Genomic DNA, 19,578 nt, shown 5'->3' with positions numbered 1-19,578 from the left:
CCCATCAGTAGATCAATGAGGAATGTGTTGATTGGCTGCGCGCGCGGAGTGACGTCCGCTCGCATCCAATTGCACGCATTTCCACATGGGGGAGAGGCGCTCCACCGCCATCTCCTCCTCCTGCTCCTGCTCCTTCTGCTCCTTCTGCACCTCCTCCCGGCCGCCGTGCGTGCGTGCAACAAACAACACGCGTGGAAGACGGAACGACAGCTTTTGGCCGCTTCAATGAGACGATGGACGCCGGCGAGCCGTGACGGGAGCTTCGTGGACATGGTAGATATGGTCGTGGCGCGTTCACTGTGGTGGTGGTGGTGGTGGTGGTGCACCCCGGAAGTGCGACGTCCCGTTCGTGGCAACTGGCAAGGATAAATAACCTGTATGCGCGCGTGCACGCAAGCAAGCAAGCATATTCCCGCGTGGCGTCTCGCAGCGAGTTGATGGGGTGGGCTGCGTGGACAAGGTCGAGCCGCAGTGCACATCTGCCGTCCTCGCACGCACACACGCATGCACTGAGTCGCTCATTCATTCATTTGGGGGTTCGGTGCATTTCATTTGCACGCGTGGAAAGGCTGTGACGTCAATGGTAATGGTTCAGGGGGTGGGGGGGGGGGCGTGCTCTCTCTGCGTGAAATTGTTGCATTTTTGCACAGTCATGTGGCTACCAATGATGATGATGATGATGCTCTTCATCTTCTCTGGTTCACCTGAGGAGAGTCTTGTTTTCCACGGCAAGTGTAAAAAACGCCTGTTGGTGACGTGAGCAATACAGTCATGCCCTCATCATAAGAAGAATTGATTTTGAACTAAAGGTTAGGTTCAGTAACAGGTGGATTTATTTTTCTGAAACGCCATCGCTATGAAAAAAAATGCATACTAAAATACTGTAAATATTGTGCAACCTTTCAGAGGTCAAACTTTAAAAAAAAATCTCAAAAAGCCATTGTTAAACAGTAAATCATTTTGTTTCACATGAGCGTCAAAAATATGTCGACCAGTGTTACGATTGTACGTTTATTGTGTTTTGTCCTCCTCCCGCCAGTTGATCACAATCGTCGCCTCTGTTGTGTCATTTGTCCAATGAATGAAAATAATCCACAGTGTAGGCTGATGTAGGCTTTTGACTGACTTTCTCTGTCTGCGTAAGGACAAGGGTCATCACAAAGATGCCGAGTGTTGTCTGCCACACGTAGGAATGTCCTCTGCGGCGTGATTGTGTCTCACACGCACGCACGCGCACACACAGCCAGCGTCAGTGTGTCGCAAGCGTTGTTGACTTGTCGTGTCGTTGAAGCCCCTGGTTTGTTTTGCTGCCCAGCCGGCCGGCCGGCCGGCGTTCTCGTGCGGCCCACTCGCGCATTACCGCTCGCTCCCTCGTTTGCAATGGAAATAGTCCCAAGTCGAATTTGCACACGAGTCAGCTCGAGTCGAGTCAAGACGAGCCGAGTCGCATGGCTTGACTCCAGTGAGACTCCGTTTGCTACTTTAAGGACTTGGAATGTTTGAAATCCGGGACAAACAAACGAGAGCCTCCAAAAACTCAGGTTCCTCGAATGCAATATTTGGAATTTCCATTTATAATGTCAGTAGTTTCTAGAATACAACTATTTCTATGTTTTTGCTTGTTTAAGAAGTTGTTATTGTCGTCGCTGTCGCGACGATTCGCACGCATCTTTTCAAGTGCGCTCCACCTTCCTTCCTTCCGTCCGTCCTTCTTTCCGCCTCGCAGGTGGTGGTGTATCTTCCCTGTGAATCCTCAATGACTTTTGTGTCTTTGATGTGGACTCTGGAGAGACTCCCCGCCGCCGCAATCGTCGGCTAATGATCTCCCTTCCCGGCCGGAGCGCCGCTTTCATGTGCTGCACGTTTTTGTGCTTTTGCACATCCCCGTTGCCCGCCCTATACCTTCTCCGCTTGCCGTCGGGAAGACGCCACCACGGCCTTGTGGGGCTTGATGCTGTTTTTATTGTTGCAAGAACTTTTTGGAGATTTTGCATTGAAGCAGCCTTTGAGCCTTGCAGAATGTAACTTTTTTCCCTTCACAAAAAGTGATGTTGAATTTGTCAGACTTTTATTTTTTACTTGAGACACTGGTCTGAGAGCTTGGGTTGCGCCGAGTCAGCAGACGCGTGATGCTGAATCCGCTTGTGACAGCTTGTGTTTTGTTAACGGAGGTAGCGCGAGACGCGTTAATGCGTATTGTTGTCATTGTGCGTCCCGTCGTCCTCATCTGCATTCTATTCAACGTCATGGGCACCGGCGGGGTGAATTTGCGAGACGTTTCGTCGAGACTTGCTCGAACAGAGCTGTGCTGAGCCAATTATGGGCTGACCTTTTCATTTCAAGCCACTCCTGTTGTGATTTTAGCCTCGGGGGCAACGTTTGACGCACGGCGCTCTCCTTCCAGCTTGGAAACAACTCTAGTGACACACGACCGCCAGTAGAGGGCACCAGATGAGGTCTGCTTGGTTTGTGAGTCTCCTGGGCTGCTTTTGAACTGAATTTTAGACGAGGCTGTTTAGTGTAAACGTGACGCGGGGGGGCGGGGGCAATTAGAGAGCAGACGAAGGAGGGGGAACACGCATTCTTTGGCCTGAGGGAGTGGAATAGAGAGGGAGGAGGCACTTGCAAACAGTGCTCCCTCCCTTCCTCCAGTTTTAAGTCATCCCGGCGCGTGAGGGCACTCAGTCTGAGGTGGACTTGAGGAGCATGAATGGAGCTTGGAACGGCACACGACTCGACTTGGTGACGGAGCTTTGTGGTTGTTCAGACAGTAAGTTGAGTCTCTGTCTGTCTGTCTGGCTGTCTGTCTGTCTGTCTGGCTGTGCATCTTTGCTGGCAGCCCTTTTTGTTGCATTTTAGCACATTTGCTCTCCATGTCATGTTGCAACCTGTCCGCTGCAGCCTTTTGTGTGCGTGTGTTTGTGTGTGTTACTGTTGTCATGATAAAAGTTTTTGGGCATGTTGAAAAGCAAATGAGTGGGATAGATTTTCCACTCCTGATGCAAGACAAATGTTACAACGCAGTTGAAGTTTCGCAGACTCTTCTCTTATTGCTGGAAAATTGTGTGTGTTTCTCTCAAAATGATGTGAAATTGTTTCTTCGAGGCTCCAGAATCACAAACCAACAGCACACTAAAATGCATTTTTTCAATTTTAGATTTGTTTATATATTTCAGCCCATTCAAAGCATGCGGCACAATTTCACACCTTTCATTGTTTTCCGCCCGGAGCGGGATGGGGGGTCTGCTACTGGGAGGATGAAGATGTTTGCTAGTCAATTGCAAATGTGAGTGGGGTTAAATTCAAGGGGTGCATCCTCAAAGTTGGAGGAGGGTGACTTAATTCATTAAAGAAATCCCAAATAAATCACGAAAGAGTCTCCAAATACAATATTCAAATAATAGCCCGACTTCAATGTTTTCAGTCACTCTTTGAATTTGATCTTTGACCAGCAGATGGCTGTACTTTTTCCGATTGAAAGCAAGCAGCAGGGTGCTTTGCATCTCAAGCGACTTTGCAAGTGAATTTGAAATAATCAACGTCAAGGAGAAGTCTCCCAGGGTGCATTCTCAAGTTGGAAGGGTTAAAAAAAAAAGAAATCCCTGCATTGTGTTTCTCTGAAGCCCCCCTGGTGTGAAGCTGTCATAGTCATGGAAATACGTTGCAGCCGTATGCTCGTCCGTTCGCAAGGTTGCCTTTCTTCTTGAGTCTTTTCTTTGAGCGGACACGCAACAAGTTCACAAATATGAACGTCACGTGTGTGTGCTTGTTGTGCAAAAACAAAGTGAGCTGCTCCCGTTCTCCTAATGGCGCTTTTAAGCTGTCCGCCCGCCGCGACAAAGGCCGCATTGTCCACTGGACTTGCTCTGGCATCAGGTGCTCCATTAGCTTGTTAGCACTGCCAGCACAACAGGCCACCTAAAATGAGTCACGCGGTCAGTCGTCTTCATCTGGGCTGCTTCAAGTTCCAAATGCGCAATGCGGCCTTCCTTAACTGCTGTGACAATTTTGTCACGGCATTTGGTCAACAAATCAAAAGCCGTATCAAAAGGGTGAGGACTGACATTTTGAATGTATTCTTTTTTTTTTTTAAAGAAGATCCTCTGGCAGCGTGGCGCCACATTTGTTCAAAATGGCCCGGAACCAAAAAGCTGAATGGCACCACGTGTCTCCAAGGCGACATTAACATTTCTTCTTCTCATCTGTGAGATTGAACAGACCGGGATGGCCGCCGTCGCTCGCCTCGCCTCGCCTCGCCTCGCCTCGCCTCGCCTCGCCTCGCCTCGCCTCGCCTTGCCTTGCCTCGCCGTTTGGGCCTTTTTCCTTTGTCGGCCTTCTTGTGTAGTCGAGTGAGCGGCGATGCTGACGCTTGACTGCACAAGGCGCTCCGGGCGCGTAATGGTGGAGGTAATGCTCAGGGGAGGTGGGTTGGGGGGGAGGAAACATCTCTTGTGTCCAAATAATGCACATCTCCCGACTCAGCGCTGCTCTCCATTGCACATTTACATGACATGCCGGAGTTCCGTCAGTATCTTTTCTCTTCGGGATGCTCATCAATATTCAAAGCGTTGATGGAAATGCGCCTCGACGTCCACCCAGATGTGTTTGGGGTGACGTTTGGCGCACGCCTCGGCGTTTACTGACCTGGAAGAAAATGTGCCGGATAAAGAAACGCATTTGGCTTGCAGTTTTGTATTTTTAGCAAAGCGGTGAGGCGGCAGGTCACAACAGAAAACAACATGTCCCTGTTTCTTGGGGCAAGTTTCCCTCCAAAAAAAGTGTTGCAAATGAGAAGAACAGTAACTCTAAAACAGTTCCCTGACGAACACCATTCCGATTGTTACTCCTGATGTAAAGAAAAGGATAGTGCGGACAAGTCCAAAAGAATCCCAGCTGCACTCTAACATCTTGTAGGAAAGAAGACATTTTGGCTGCAATAAGAGACGACGACAGTTAGTCTTCCCATGCGATGGCGCACATTTGTCAGCGCAAATCTCTCATTTCAGTCAATAATACTCTCACCCGACCGACCTCTTCAAGCAACAGATGGGGCTTCCCAAAGTGCTGTTGGGCCACCAGCATACGTACCTTCAATTGGCAATCTGTCATCGTAAAGCCGTCACGCACATACGCGGCGCCGGCTTGGGAAAATTGTTGCTTGTGTGTGCCGAGCGGGAAAAGTCTGACCGTGAGGAATGCCGAGCATGTGAAGACGAGATGCCCCACATATGTTGCCAGATGAGATGATCCCCAACAAACGTATGGGAACTTGCTCAGATGCCGACCTTTTTTTAATCCATTGATGAGTGCAAAGAGCAAAATGGCCATGCCTCTAAAACGGAGCCCCCCCCCACCACCACCGCCCACCCCCTCCCTCCCTGTGTCCCTTTTGTCCTGAAACGGCTGGCCTGCACCCAGCAATGAACGGCTGTTGAGGGACTTCAAAGCTAAAGACCTACAAGCAGGATGTGCTCGGCTCAGGTCGCACCTTTGCCGGGTGACGACGTTGCTGATAAAAGTGCCTTCACACCCGTGTGTGTGTGAGCGCGTGTGTGTGTGTGGTTTCCTCAGGAAGGACAACGACTCATCCCCAGCGTGATGTTTTTCCAGCTTGACGTTTGTTTAAGTGCGTGAAGTCTGAGAGGGTTACAAACGCTGAGACAAAAGCCGCCTAATGACTTCATACCGGCGCCTGATGGCCGCGTCACACTTGCTCAAAGCCGCCGGAGTCTCATAAAAATACCGCTGAAAGGTTACCCGCTCTCAGTGCGCCGGACAAACTTGAGCCGAGAGCGAGCGGCCGCAGATACAGAAGCTGGATGCTTCACATCCTCAAACAAGCAAATAAATATGCAGCTAGGCAAGCTTGCTGGAAATTCCGCCATTTTCCGAAGGGCACGTCAAAGACAAGCAGAGTAGGCCGAAGAGGTCCCGTTAGCCCACGCCACCTGAGCCTCTCGTGCCGGGTCAGCGGCGTCCCGCAAATCAATTGGGAAGGAAATCCCATCAGTTTGCTTGCTTGCTTGCTTGTTTGTCTTCCTCAAGTACGGTGCGGCAAAGTCGTGTGGAAATTGAAGGAGCATCTTCTGCCCTCCTCCCCCATTCCAGCTTTTGGAGTCACAGTGTCATTATCTCCACGCCATGTGGAGTGTTCAAATTACAGGCTTGTGTGTTGGAGCTTGTCACTAATGGCTGCGTTACATTCTTGCTTCTGTCATCGCTGAAGAAGCGTGCGGATGTTTTCAAGTGTCAGTTTGTCCAGGTCTTTCAGCTTTCCATCATCATCATTTTCAGCAGACTGTTCCATCAAATGACAAGCATCTTGACAGTTTTTGTCCTCTGGGCCTTCTTCGGAAACGGAGGAAAAGGCAAAAGCCTCTCGTGTTCCGACAGGCCCGACGCAGCGTCAGGTGCTCTTCAATAACAACGGCGGTCGCGTGACTCATATTTCAGGGCCGGCCGGGATGCTCGTAAATTGGGATGGGCGACTGTCACGCACATCCCGAATTCCAGTGCGGTTCTGTTGTGAAACTTGTCTGCTGTCTACGACTTTGCAAAGACCTGCAGATCATGCGAATTGACACACCGAATAGATTTGCCTATAGCTGCCACAAGGTAGCAGCAAATCTACGAGACCAACCCGGATGAAGCACCTCCTCTCACGTCAAGTGCTTTGATCGTTTGAGTGACATCGTTTTTACCTCATTATGTTGTCTTTTTGCCTTGAAGCGCATTTGATGACGTCATATAAGAAACTCTTTTCGGATTCGATTTTGACAAGGTGATATGTGCTCATTTAGATTAGTTGTGGCCTTTGCTTTTTTAAAGGTTTGTTTTTCCCTCCCACTAGCAGCTTTTTTTTTTTTTTTTTTACACTGCCAGCCACTTTGATAATTACTTTTTCCTTTTCATTTTGTGTAAACGTTTGTGGCTTTCAATCCCGAAGAGATGAGTCGGGCTTTTCGCTCTCATCTCCTTTGCCCTCCTGAACATCGCAGCCAATGAGAAAGGCCGTCCTTGGGCATCAAACATTGAACACTGCGGTGCCGACAAAAGGTGATGAGCGAGCAGAATGAAGGGAAAAAAAACGGGGTCAGCACCAGTTTACATAAGCCCCCCCCCCCCCCCCCCTCCCCCTGCCCCCTTTCAGCCTGCCGGAATCCAATCTTTGACCCAATCTGCTGTTTCCAATTGCCCAGTCTGGGTAAAAGTAACCCAATCCGCTCAAAAATGAAGAAATTAGCTTAGCACTACCGCTCTTGTTAGTTTTTCGGAAGCTTTTTTCACTGACTTTGCCGTGTCTTCTCCTTCCAGTCGTACCAAAGGCAGAAGTTTGGCCGATGAGCACCATGTCAGGCAATTTGCGTCCGTCCCGCAGGTAGGCCCACGCCCGCCCGCCCGCCCGCCGCCTTTGTCATTTGCGAGCTGCTCCAAAAGCCTTTTGATGATGTCTGTCCTTCAGCCGCTGAATCATGGGAAATGCGGAGAGCCAGCACGGCGAGCATGCCTTCTTCGCTACGGAACGTGGCTATTTGTCGCGCAAGCAAATGTCGCGCTCGCTGCGCATCTCCAACAAGTCGCGGCGCTGCCGGCGCGCCTCGTCGGGCAAGATGGAGCACAGGAACTCGGAGGCCAGCACGCGCTCCAGCAGCACCCCCAGCATCCCGCAGTCCCTGGCCGAAAACGGCCCGGAGCCCTTCGACGAGAGCGCCGTCCTGCCGGACTTCGGAAGCCCCATCTGGGTGGACCGGGTGGCCATGAACCTGAGGCCCATGTCCTTCCACCACGTTCCGGCCAGTCCCGGCGCCACCGCGCTCATTACGCTTCCCGGACCCACGGCGGACGAGATGCAGGACGAGGACGTGTACGCGGTGACGTACCTCCAGGACGCCCGGGAAAGCTCCAAGGAAGCCGGGAGCTTCAAAAAGAAGCGATCCAAGTCGGCCGACACGTGGCGGGACGACAGCCTGGACTTCTCCCTGTCGGACCTCAGCCAAGACCACCTGACCAGCACGGAGGAGATGATCACCCCTTGCGCCGAGCACGACGGCCCGCTGCGCTCCGGCCCCGCCGACGGCGTGGAGCGGGCCAACTCCTTTGACGAACTCTACGGCCAGAACCCCCACGCCGGCCGCTACGTCAAGTGGCACGACGGCCAGCGGCTCGGCGCCGAGGGCCGAGACGATAAGATGATCGTCGAGGAGGACGGCAACACGTACAGCGCCTTCACTCTGCCGTGTCGGCGCTCGCACTGCCTCTCCGAAGGCCCGCCGGGAATCCGGACCGCCTTGAGTATGCCGGGCAGGAGGGCGCAGACTATCCAGGTAAGCTCTGGTCAATACTATTGTTTTTTTTTAAAGGCTGCTTTCCTGAAATTCGTATTATTTGGGGAACCCGTGTTCTTTTGACTTGCCTTCTATTTGAAACGGATCGAGCCCTGCCGCAAGTAGCCAAACTCCATGACGAATTATACGACTCGCCACTAGAGGGCGCCGAAGCCAGCACAAAAAAACAATACGTTGCCCCAAAATATAATAGTTAGGTTGCCTTCAGTATAGTGTCTTGAATGTGGAAGATTCCAAAGGCATGCCATTGTCACTGCCTTTGACCTCAAGTTAGGCCTGTGCTGAGCTGTAAATAAAAGCCACACAATGTGTTCTTGTGCGTCGTATAAACGCCACCAGCCACTGTACCTTGTTTTCTCTCTGCATGGAGTTTGAGAACCAGTCTGGAATCCAAATGCGGCGGCCTTCAAGGTCTCGTTTGCCTCGCCAGAAACCCCTCACCTTCCACCTCTCCTTTATTGCCCTTTTTATTGTGTCTGCCGCATAACTAAGCCGCACAATCAGATTAACAGTCTGAGGAAAGCTCCTATTTTCCCTGCTGCTTGTTTTTCTTAGTCCAGAAGAGACAGGTTCTAAGGGGGCTGAGTTTAAAGTTACTCCCCGTTTGAAATGTTTTGCCTTTTGTCATGCTAATGAGCGGAGGCCCGTGGAAGAGTGTCACAGTAAAAATACTGTCACGGTGAGGCGCCCCTCCCTCAAGACCCGCCGCTGAATGGAGCGCATGATTGGATCACGTGATTAGGCCCAGTTCTGCGTTCCCCCCGTTTCCATCTCCCAGGAGCCTTTGGCCATGTGTGTAGGAGCAAGAGTGGGAGGGGGAGGGCAAGGGGGGGGCAGACGCGGCGGTGCCACAGCGAGGGCAGCTTGCACTTGAACAACAGCGGTGGTCTTGTGTAGAACAGAAACTTTTTGTGCCGGCCGACTTGTTTTTGCAACTCTCGAGGATGCTTCATTTCTGAAAAGGGGGTCAGCTCCAGTTAGTCCTTGGACCTAGGTCGGATTACCTCACCCTCGCCTCAATTTTGGAGTCAGGGAGGCCATTTAAGAAAAAGAAATACTCGAGATCCGCTCTGCTGGATTGTGATGAAGCGCACGCGGTCATCATGCCGTCTCACCCGTCACGGGCCCCCCCGCAGGACGTCACCGCCGGCGAGGGCAGCGAGTACGACGACAGCGGCATCGACGGGGTGACGGCCGAGGCCGAGTCCCGCCGCTACAAGACCATGTCGGCCTCCTTCTCCGTCGACTCGGCGGCGGGCGGCGACGCGTTTGCCGGCGGCACTGGCGGCGGGACCGCCGACTCCGCCCAGGGCATCTACGAGAACTTCCGCCAAGAGCTGGAGATGAGCTCGTGCCAGACGGAGAGTTTGGAGGAGGTGCTGAGCGACGAGCAGAGCACCATGAGCTCCGCCTACCAGTCGGACGCGCTGCTGGGCGCGCAGGGGACGGTGCGCAAGGCGGGGAGGCTCGCCGTCAAGAACTTCCTGGTGCACAAGAAAAGCAAGAAGGTGGAGTCGGCCGCCAGACGCAAGTGGAAGAGCTACTGGGTGTCCCTCAAAGGTTGGTGCTACCTTCGCATTCTTCAAACGTGCAGTGGATATTTGGGTTCTCCGCTTTCAATCAACTTCTCCCAATCCTGGTCAGGCTGCACGCTGTTCTTCTACGAGACGGACGGACGCTCGGGAATCGACAACGGCAGCATCCCCAAGTACGCCATCTGGGCCGACAACAGCATCGTGCAGGCCGTACCCGAGCACCCCAAAAAAGATTTTGTCTTCTGCCTCAGCAACTCGCTGGGAGATGCCTTCTTGTTCCAGGTAACACACTTGAGACAGGTGCGGACAAAAGTATCGGGACAGGAGCTTCGGGGCACGTGGCCCAGACAACCGTGGAATTTCGATTCCTGCTGAAATTGTCCATAAATTGCGGGCAGACGTGCAGCCAGACGGAGCTGGAGAACTGGATCACGGCCATCCACTCGGCGTGCGCCACCGCCGTGGCCAGACAGCACCGGCGCGAGGACACGGTGCGCCTGCTGCGCGCCGAAATCAAGAAGCTGGAGCAGAAGATCGACATGGACGAGAAGATGAAGAAGATGGGCGACATGCAGCTGTCCTCCGTCACCGACGGCAAGAAACGCAAGACCATCCTGGATCAGGTACCAGCCAACTTTTTCACTTTTGAAAAGAGTTGATTGAGATTGGTAAAGTGAAAAACAAAAACAGCCCTCCCCCTTCTTGAATGGGCTCTTTTCAAGGGAGATCAAGTGGTCTTTGTGGGGCTGATTAGAAAGTGCCGGCCGGGTCTGGGCGGTTCCTTTGGGTCAGTGTCAGGTTTCGCATTGTGCCCAAGTGAATAGAAAAAAAAACCCGTGGCAGCCAGCGGAATGCGCGGCGACGGCATTGTCGCTCTCTTGGCAGCCACCGACGGCTCGCCTCTCCCAAACTAGGTCGGTTGGCTCGCTCCGGTGCCCCGCTAAAGTGGCGGCGGGCGTGGAAAGTGAAAGCTTCTTCTCCGGCAGATCTTCTTGTGGGAGCAGAACCTGGAGCAGTTCCACATGGACCTGTTCCGCTTCCGCTGCTACCTGGCCAGCCTGCAGGGCGGCGAGCTGCCCAACCCCAAGCGCCTGCTGGCCTTCGCCTCGCGCCCCACCAAGCTGGCCATGGGCCGCCTGGGCATCTTCTCCGTCTCGTCCTTCCACGCGCTGGTAAGGCACCCATTTATGCAAGGGCCATGTGCTGTGATTATGTATAGATGTTTTGTTTTCATTATTTTGTGTTGTTTTTGAAGTTGTTTAAACCCTAGCTTGAAACCCTAACCCTAGTTTGAAGCCCTAGTTTGAAACCCCGAGCCTAGCTTGAAAGCCTGCCCCTCCATCCGATTGAGGCTTGTTGTAATGCCGACGACAGCCGTGGCCCACGTGAGGCGCCAATGAATTCGACACTCAAGAAGGCCTCGCAAGTAAACAAAAGACAACAGTGGAAGACGGCCAGCATTTGCTCTCTCTCTTCTTGACAAGATTTCTTTATTTTCCTTTGTTATGGGGATGCAAATGTTCGAAGGTGCTAAATAGTGGTCTGGCGCCAGCCACGTCTTTTAACACGCGATGACTCGAAATTGGTACTGTGCCGCAGCGTCCGAGAAAATGACATTAAAGTTGTGGCCTCAGGTGGCGGCTCGCACGGAGAGCGGCGTGAGGCGGCGAGCGCACGCCATGTCGCGCTCGTGCGGCAAGCGCAAGAGCCGCTTCTCCTCCCTCTGGGGTTTGGACACCACCTCCAAGAAGAAGACCAGAGCTCACCCCAGCATCAACCAGGTCGCTGGCGGCCCGTACGCTTGCTTCGCACTTCTCAGCGCACACTAATGGGCCTTTTTTGGCCCGGCAGGTATTTGCGGACGGCGAAGAGCTGGTGAAAAGGACCGCCGATGGACTTTATGCCGAGTCGGCGAAGGAGCGCCAGGTGAGGAGACTCCCAAATGGGTGACTCGGGGTCAAACGATGCAAATCTGGTGTCCCGTCGCAGCCGAGCGAGGAGGCACCCGGCAATAGCGTTCCCGGGCCCGGCGCCGAGAGCGACATCTGGGTGCCCGAACACCTCACCCCGTCCTGGGTGTGTTTGCCTAACGACCAGCCGGTGCTGAGCATCATCCAGCCCGGGGAGTCGGCGCTGTGCGTGCTGGAAACCATCTGCAAGGTGGCTCGGCTCGCCAAAAGAAAAATTGGCTTTGAGTGGTGCAGAAGCTAAATAAAGTCCGCATTTGTTGTTGCTGGCCATGACCACGTGCAGGCCCACCAGCTGGACCCCACCAAGCACTACCTGCGGCTCAAGTTCCTCATGGACAACCGAGTGCAGTACTACGTCCCCAAACCGGAGGAGGACGTGTGCGACCTGGTACGTTTGAAACCAGAACTTTGGTGTTTGCCACCTTAACGTCTGGTCTTATCTGGCAACAGCTTTACAGAGAAGTCGAGCTGTGCTCCAAGATGACAAAAGTGGTCCGGTTTGACCGAGACGAGTCGTGCATGATTGGTTACGGTAGGAAACGCGTCCACCTGTACTTCTGCTCATATTTGCTCAGAATAAAAGTGATCCCGCTCCTCCAGGTTTTTCCATCTCGGTGGTTGAGGAGGACCGAGTGCAGCAGCTTTACATCACGGACGTGAGGGCGGGCGGGCTGGCCTTTGCCAAAGGTCTGACGCCACTCAAAGCGAATAAGCCGACACGTTTACATACGTGTTCATTCCAAAGGCTGAGCAACAACAACAACAAATAAAAAGCTTTACTATACATAGTCTTTCATTCCAAAAAATAATATTAAAATAAATAATAAAAAAAAAGCCTTACAATATTATGTGGTTAGTCCAAGTCACCTGCATTTTGTTGGTGCTGGTTACCTTATTCCTTATCTAATACTAATCACTTGGATTTCATAAATGATGTTCATGTTGATGTCTTCACGTTTTCAATTCATTCAATTGAATTCTCACTCATCAGGACCCAGATTGGATTTTGAACTTCAGCCCTCTGCGTTGAGCGATGATAGCCGTTGTTTCTCGTATTCTCGGGCAGGTCTGAACGCGGGTGATGAGATCCTGGAGCTGAACGGGAAGGAGGCCCACAGCTTGGACTTCTCCGACATGAAGGCGGCCTTCTCGCTCTCGTCGCTGGCGTTGACCGTCAGCGCGCTGCCGCCGCTGGGACGCGGCCAGCTCTGCTTCCTGCCGCCGCGACGCTCTGACGCCGACCCCTACACGGACATCTTTTCCCAGAGCCAAGGTGACCGGGTCGCAGACAAAACACCGAACGTTCCTCAACGTGTTCATCCGTCAAGTCGGCCAAGGATGTTCCACTCCAGGCCTGCGGGTGGCGCACGTTGCTAATGTGTGCTTCTCCATGCAAGTGGACTGTAAATCTGAAAACTTAACCCAAGAAGCGAACCCTAATTTGGTCACCGTGTGTCGGCAGAGGAGATCCTGGACGACAGCGCCGGGCTGCTGCTGGAAAGTTCGGGAGACAGCTTGGATGACGACGCCGAGTGCTTTGGCCACTTGGACGAGTGCGGCGAGGTAAGAAAACGGTCTCAAAAATTGGTATCATGAATATTTGGGTTTATTCAATACAGTAAAATAGCAGCATGGCAATAATACCCACGCAGACACAGTTGCTCCACAACTTTGAGTTTTATTCCATCAACAGGGAAAAAAATTGTTGGCTTGCATAACCGCGAGCTCGTTGGCCTATGGATGCTTCCAGTTGTCTTCACATTTGCTCGCCTGGGATTGATTGGAAAACAAGCGAATTGGGAGGGAGGGAGGGAGGCAGGGAGACAAACTTAAGAAGGCTGAAAGGACATTTAGCAGTTTTTTGTTCTGGCACGTCGGCGAGTGCTAAGTGGCACCTCGCTTTCTCCCGGCCAGCCTGGACGCAACATTTGGTGCTTTTTCACCCACACTGACATTTTCTCTCGAGAGGACAGGCCATGGCCGGCCGGCCGGCCGGGGTGAGCCACCCAAAAAACCTGCTCACTATTACATAAAAACAAAACCTAACCAAGATGAAAACCTTTATTTGAATTTCCAACTTTGGCTCATTTGAAAGCCTAGCTCTAGTTTGAAACCCTAACACAGGCACGAAGACCCTCATTTGAAACCAAGCCTTTAAAGCGCAACTCTGGCGGGAAACTCTAATTCGAAGCCTAATTGGAAAGCCTCATCATAAGAAGATCCAAACTACTACCTACCTTGATTTAAACCCCAAAAGCCCCTTTTGATGAATTAGTTGCAGAATCCCTCCACACACACACACACACAAATGCTATGCTCCCTCACTTGCGCCAGCTCCCACTCCAGAAGGCCCCCTCCCCTCCCCTCCACGGAGATGTGTCCCTTCCTCCCTTTTTTCCCTGGCATTAGCACACAACGAAGAGGCGGGCGGAAGCGTAGCGGACGGGAGGGACGTGGGTGGGTGACTGGCTGGCTGGTGAGGAGGCGGCCCGGCGTCTTCCCGGACTCGTCCTTCGGCTGGCTTTTCCGAGACGAGATGGAGTTGCGCGCGGCGCGGTCAGGCGCCAAGTGAAGCTCGATTAAAAGACAAAGTGTGACGTGTTTGTGGCCATGTCGTCTCTCAAGTGGAGTCAGCCCAGGAAGCGCTCCTGCGACTCGCTTTTTGACATGCTCCATCTGGTGAGGTCCAAACACGTTTGTCTTCTGTTTCTCCTTTTCTTGCCGCGCGTTTGGCAGGACGCGAGCCGCCGCTGATGTTGATGATGATGATGTTGATGATGCATGTGTGCCGCACCTGGAAGAGAGCGAGCGAGCGAGAGAGAGAGAGGATACAGCATTGCTTTTTGGGTCACTTTATTGGCGCCTCTGCACTGTCAAATTGACAAAGCCCTATTTCTTCATCTTGTAAATGATTCTGCTCTGGCTTCCAAGCCAAATTTGAAACCCTACTTCCTTTTGAGGCCAAACCTTGTTGCAAAGACCAATTTGTAAGCCACAAAGTTCAGAAATATGTCAGTCATTTGATTTGAAACGGAAGCTGCCATGTGCTACAAGTCAACAAAGTAACGCAAGTGATGGATTGATTGCCTAGATTTGCCTTTCTCTCCCAAATGACAGTGTGGTGCACATCAGGGCCGGTCTCCATGGCAACCCTCCTCCTGTATGTCATGTGCATTATTTTGATGGTGGCGTGAGATGAGTCATTTAGGGTGGCAGCGGCATACGCACGTAGGAGGAAAACAATGTCAGAGTTATTGTTATGACACACCAACACACGTATAGATATCTTTTTTTATTTATTTACGTATATTTTCAGTCCCAAATGGGTGTACTCTGGAAGTTGGCGCGTGGGCTGCTGCACACTTGATCACTGTTTTCCTTTTCTGCTCAGAATACGGAGCAGGTGTCGGCCTTCTGCCGCAGCCTCCATGACATGAATCCTTCGGAATGCGCGTCCTCGTCCTCGCCCAGCCCGGACTCGCCGTTCCCGCCGGCGCTCCGGCAGCTCTCGGACGCCGACAAGCTGCGCAAGGTCATCGGCGAGCTAGTGGAGACGGAGCGCACCTACGTCAAGGTGAGGATCCTGATTGCTTGATTAGGTACGCCTGCCTTATCCCATCGATAATTGCCCGTCACGAACCATTTTCCATTCATTTTGTGCAGGACCTGAACTGCCTCATTGGGAGATATTTAAACCCGTTGCAGAAAGAGACCTTTCTTACTCAAGATGAGGTATGCGCTGCATTCTCTGTGCGTGTGTGTGTGTGTGTGTGTGTGTGTGTGTGTGTGTGCGCACGGCCGTGGGCGCTGCTGCTGCTGCTGCTGCCTAGAAGCGAGTCAAAGTGGCTTACATAACGGCAGAATGGACAGCTTTGTGCCAAGACGAGAGGGCCGAACGATGAAAGCGAGCGAGCGAGGAGGCTGGGATGTTTTTACACCTGCATGTGCTACTTGGACACGGCGAGCTGCTTCCGTCCACCATCTGCTGCTGCGCGCCTCTACTATCAGTCGCTTGTACAAAATGCTGTTACTATTTTGTGTTTCCATCAGGATGATTTCATGCAATTTTGTCTACAATGGCAGATGAATCTAGTTGCAACTCATTATCATGAGTATTTTATGGGGCCTTCAAATCAATGGTCAGGAACAGCTTCATAAAAAAAATTGGTTGGTGAAGCAAATTTGAAGCTTCGTTTTTTGAAAGCAAATTTGAAGCCTCATTGTTTGCTCACAAGAGAATTAGAATTTAGTGGAACATCTGCGCCTGTGTGTATAAATGCCACGGGATGGCAACAGAGCAACTGTTTTCTGTTGTATTTTTTTTTAAATTATTTTCTACTTTATTGTGTCTTCCTCTGACCTACCTTCTTTTGTGGCCTCAGCTGGATGTTCTCTTTGGAAATCTTCCGGAAATGGTGGAGTTCCAGGTGGAATTCCTCAAGACTCTGGAAGACGGCACCCGTCTGGTTCCCGATCTGGACAAGTTGGAGAGAGTGGAGCAGTTTAAAGTAAGAAGACGCCCCCAAAAAAAATGTCAACGTTAAAAACTCGCAGCTGCTTAAGGTGGCCTTCATCCCTAGAAAATCCTTTTCTCCCTGGGAGGCTCCTTCCTCTACTACGCCGACCGCTTCAAGATCTACAGCGCCTTCTGCGCCGGCCACACCAAAGTCCCCAAGGTCCTCGTTAAGGGTGAGCGAGCCCCCGTTCCACCTTGTTGCTCACAGCGGTGGCGCCGACCATCTGCCGGCTGCCGGCGGCCGCCATTAATCTCCGCCGTGCAGTTGTCAGCGTTTGACCTCTGCATGCTTGCCTGCTGCTTCCGTTCTTCTGCTGAAGTTCGCTCTGTTCATATCTGCTACCACTTTGCGATCTTTGCAGCCAAAAGCGACTCCGACTTCAAGGCCTTCCTGGACCAGCGCAACCCCAAGCAGCAGCATTCGTCCACGTTGGAGTCGTATCTGATCAAGCCCATCCAGAGGGTCCTCAAGTACCCTCTGCTGCTCAGGGAGCTCTACTCGCTCACGGACCCGGACAGCGAGGAGCACTACCACCTGGACGGTGAGAAGAGACCGAGTCGTTGCGCTTAGGAGAAAAGTGGCGCTAACCGGCCTCTGCTGTCGTTGCAGTCGCCATGAAGGCCATGAACAAAGTGGCCAGCCACATTAACGAGATGCAGAAGATCCACGAGGAGTTTGGCGCCGTCTTTGACCAGCTCATCACCGAGCAGAGCGGCGACAAGAAGGAGGTACGGCGAAGGCCGGGAGGTCCGTCCGGGGCATTTCCACCGATCGGCAGCAAGACGGGTGAAACTTTGTTGTCAGGTTCCCGACTTGTCCATGGGCGATTTGCTGCTCCACACCGGCGTGTCCTGGATCAACCCACCCGCTTCCTTAGGAAAGTGGAAGAAAGAGCCCCAAATGGCCGCTTTTGGTATGGCGCCTGTCTCACATGATTTCTGAACGCAAAGTTTACGGCACGACGTATCTTTCAGTCTTCAAGACGGCCGTTGTCTTTGTGTGCAAGGATGGATCCAAGCAGAAAAAGAAAATGGTGAGTGAGTGGCTGGCCTGATTTCTGCTGTCCAGCTCTGAGCTCTGACAGTGTCCTGTTGCTCTTGTCAAGGGCGGCTCCCACCGCGCCTCTTTGTCTTCCGAAGAAAAAGACCCCTTCCGATATCGTCACATGATTCCGACGGACGCTCTTCAAGTGCGACCCTTGGCTAACGCGGGTAAGCTACATCACTTAGCGAGAGGGCTACTTTTCTCGCTGGAGTCCAGAACCAACCCGAATAGACGTTTCCTCTTCAGACGGCGAGGGCACGTCCGTGTGCGAGATCGTCCACACCAAGTCGGAGTCGGAAGGCCGGCCGGAGAGGGCCTTCCAGCTGTGTTGTAGGTGAGCAACTGCTTTTTTTTTTGTCTTCCGCCACCCAAGCTGACGAGCTGGTGCCGCCCCCGCAGCTCCCCGCAGAGCAAGAAGGACTTCCTGAAGACGGTGCACTCCATCCTGCGAGAGAAGCACCGGCGGCAGCTGCTGAAGACGGAGAGCCTGCCGCTCAGCCAGCAGTACGTGCCCTTCGGAGGGAAGCGGCTGTGCGCGCTGAAAGGCGCCAGGCCCGTCATCAACCGAGCAGGTCAGCGCCAACTCTGAGAAATTGCTCCCGAGTGACACGGTGTTCTCATTGCCTTCCCGCGTGCTTTCCTCAGCATCTGCGCCAAGCAAAACCCTCGGTCGGAGAAAGCTGGTGCGCAACCGCTTCACCATCGACACCGACATCGTCTCGGACGCCGAGCCCGAACGGGACCCGGCCTCGCCCCGGGGCGACGAGTCGGAGCGCGGCCGGCTTCTGTCGTCGGAATCCAGCGACACCGACCGCTGGGTGGAAGAACAGTTTGATCTCAAGGAGTACGAAGACCCCGAGGAGGTGAAGGAGACTGACATTCTGAGCGACGAGGACGACGGCGGCCGCCTGGACGCCTCGGTGGCCGAGTTGTCCCTGCGAGGCGCCGGAGACGCGTCGGCCGGCGTGGAAGGCGGCGCCGACCGGGCTAAGGTTTGGGTGCTGCGCGGGCATTCGGCGAGCTTGCCAGACTGAAAACTCGGCCGGCTTTGAGCGGTTGTTAGACAGACGCAAACTAATCATAGTACAATCATGGAATCTTAATGGCGTGCTTTGATGACCGGCGGTGTTTGCACATGAGGGAGGGAGGGAGGGAGGGAGGGCCAGCGGCTGGCCCCAGCGGCTGGCCCAGCCTGCTCTTGCCAAATGACACAGGAAGCAGTTGGGTGAAATTCCAGGATGAGCCCAAGAAAATGCAGACAGAGCCTTGATTTGGGTATTTGCACAACCAGGAGCTGAACTCAAACGGCCGCTTCCACATTTCTTTCTGCAAGTTGTGGGAAAATGAATACAATTGCTTAAAAAAGTTTCAAGAAGAATCAACTTCACTTTAAAATGTTAGTGTATTTTGGTTCATCCTGATTTTTCACCTAATTTCACACATATATATATATATATATATATATATATATATATATATATATATATATATATATATATATATACGTATATATATATATATATATATATATATATATATGCCCAACTTTGTGTGAATGGTGTATGTATATACGCGTGACTCAGATTGAATTTTATATTTGTTCTCACAGAAATAATTAATAGCAACTGATGTCAAGTCTTGCGTAGTTTTTTAGCAAATATGCATTTTATTTGTGTAATGTCATTTTTGCTTTACAGCTTTTTAGCCCGCTTTGGTTCCCTAAGTAGATTTTAGTAACAATTTGTGTCCATTTTCAGTGGTTTTAATTTAACATCATCCTGTTTTACTTGAACATTTCATTTTGTTTTGGATTACTGTGAAATTTCCTGGGGTTTTTTTTTTTTTTTTTTTTTTTTGCTCTTCAGTATTGCCTTTCAAAAAAGAAAACAATTTCTCATTCACCGAGAATTTGCACGAGCAGTTGTTTTTGATGGTCTTCACTGGATTACAAAGTAACATTTTTTTGAATTATTATTATTTATTTATTGAATTGCAAATGTAAAGGATGGTCCAAATCTCGGCTCAGGAGAAAGCAGATGGGTGAAAATAATTGTGCTGCCGGCCGGAACTACATTTTTATCATGACTGTGCCTGTACATAAAAAATGTATTGATATCACAATAAAAACTGTTGTTTCCTACAGGTGCTCTTTTTGAAGCCTTTTCCT

At 51.8% G+C, this 19,578-nt stretch overlaps 2 protein-coding genes across 9 annotated transcripts in view; one reads left to right on the top strand and one right to left on the bottom strand.

Annotated features, from left to right (window-relative positions):
• The first annotated feature begins 99 nt into the window (after positions 1–99).
• LOC125972482 (rho guanine nucleotide exchange factor TIAM1) lies at positions 100–19,551 on the top strand. Of its 3 annotated transcripts, XM_049726190.2 has the most exons (28): positions 2,587–2,770; positions 7,315–7,378; positions 7,463–8,324; positions 9,482–9,905; positions 9,990–10,162; positions 10,279–10,503; positions 10,867–11,052; positions 11,515–11,661; positions 11,732–11,806; positions 11,870–12,040; positions 12,134–12,238; positions 12,301–12,382; positions 12,451–12,537; positions 12,917–13,123; positions 13,313–13,413; positions 14,485–14,529; positions 15,242–15,424; positions 15,514–15,582; positions 16,233–16,358; positions 16,431–16,539; positions 16,729–16,908; positions 16,977–17,095; positions 17,172–17,280; positions 17,342–17,400; positions 17,473–17,578; positions 17,658–17,745; positions 17,811–17,983; positions 18,057–19,551. In XM_049726190.2, exons 3-28 carry the CDS (start codon positions 7,473–7,475, stop codon positions 18,443–18,445), a joined length of 4,590 nt encoding a protein of 1,529 aa, XP_049582147.1. In that variant the 5' UTR covers positions 2,587–2,770; positions 7,315–7,378; positions 7,463–7,472; the 3' UTR covers positions 18,446–19,551. The 3 variants fall into 3 exon arrangements, with proteins under 3 accessions (XP_049582146.1, XP_049582147.1, XP_049582145.1); XM_049726189.2 differs by lacking the exons at positions 2,587–2,770; positions 14,485–14,529 and adding an exon at positions 100–273; XM_049726188.2 differs by lacking the exon at positions 14,485–14,529 and having other exon boundaries at positions 2,588–2,770.
• LOC125972486 (transcription regulator protein BACH1) overlaps positions 14,687–19,578 on the bottom strand; it is a 34,027-nt gene continuing 29,135 nt past the window's right edge. For all 6 annotated transcript variants that reach the window (XR_007482823.2, XR_007482824.2, XR_007482828.2 and 3 more), the window contains 2 exons: positions 16,215–16,325; positions 14,687–15,394 (listed from right to left, as the gene is read on the bottom strand). The gene's annotated coding sequence lies outside the window, so the exon portion shown is untranslated. The remainder of the gene's footprint in view (positions 15,395–16,214; positions 16,326–19,578) is intronic.

Source organism: Syngnathus scovelli, chromosome 7 (genome assembly GCF_024217435.2).
Source record: "Syngnathus scovelli strain Florida chromosome 7, RoL_Ssco_1.2, whole genome shotgun sequence".
In the NCBI taxonomy this organism is placed as follows: domain Eukaryota; kingdom Metazoa; phylum Chordata; class Actinopteri; order Syngnathiformes; family Syngnathidae; genus Syngnathus; species Syngnathus scovelli.
The sequence above is the reverse complement of the archived record's forward strand: the minus strand, read 5'-3'. Positions and strand labels throughout refer to the sequence as shown.

What these genes read in the sequence shown, in the direction of transcription:
- LOC125972482 (XM_049726190.2), top strand. Translation starts at nt 7,473, where the DNA reads ATGGGAAATGCGGAGAGCCAGCACGGCGAGCATGCCTTCTTCGCTACG. An exon ending in ACTTGGACGAGTGCGGCGAG is followed by an intron (nt 13,414 to 14,484) that starts GTAAGAAAACGG and finishes AAGTGGAGTCAG; the next exon opens with CCCAGGAAGCGCTCCTGCGA. An exon ending in CCCCAAGGTCCTCGTTAAGG is followed by an intron (nt 16,540 to 16,728) that starts GTGAGCGAGCCC and finishes CGATCTTTGCAG; the next exon opens with CCAAAAGCGACTCCGACTTC.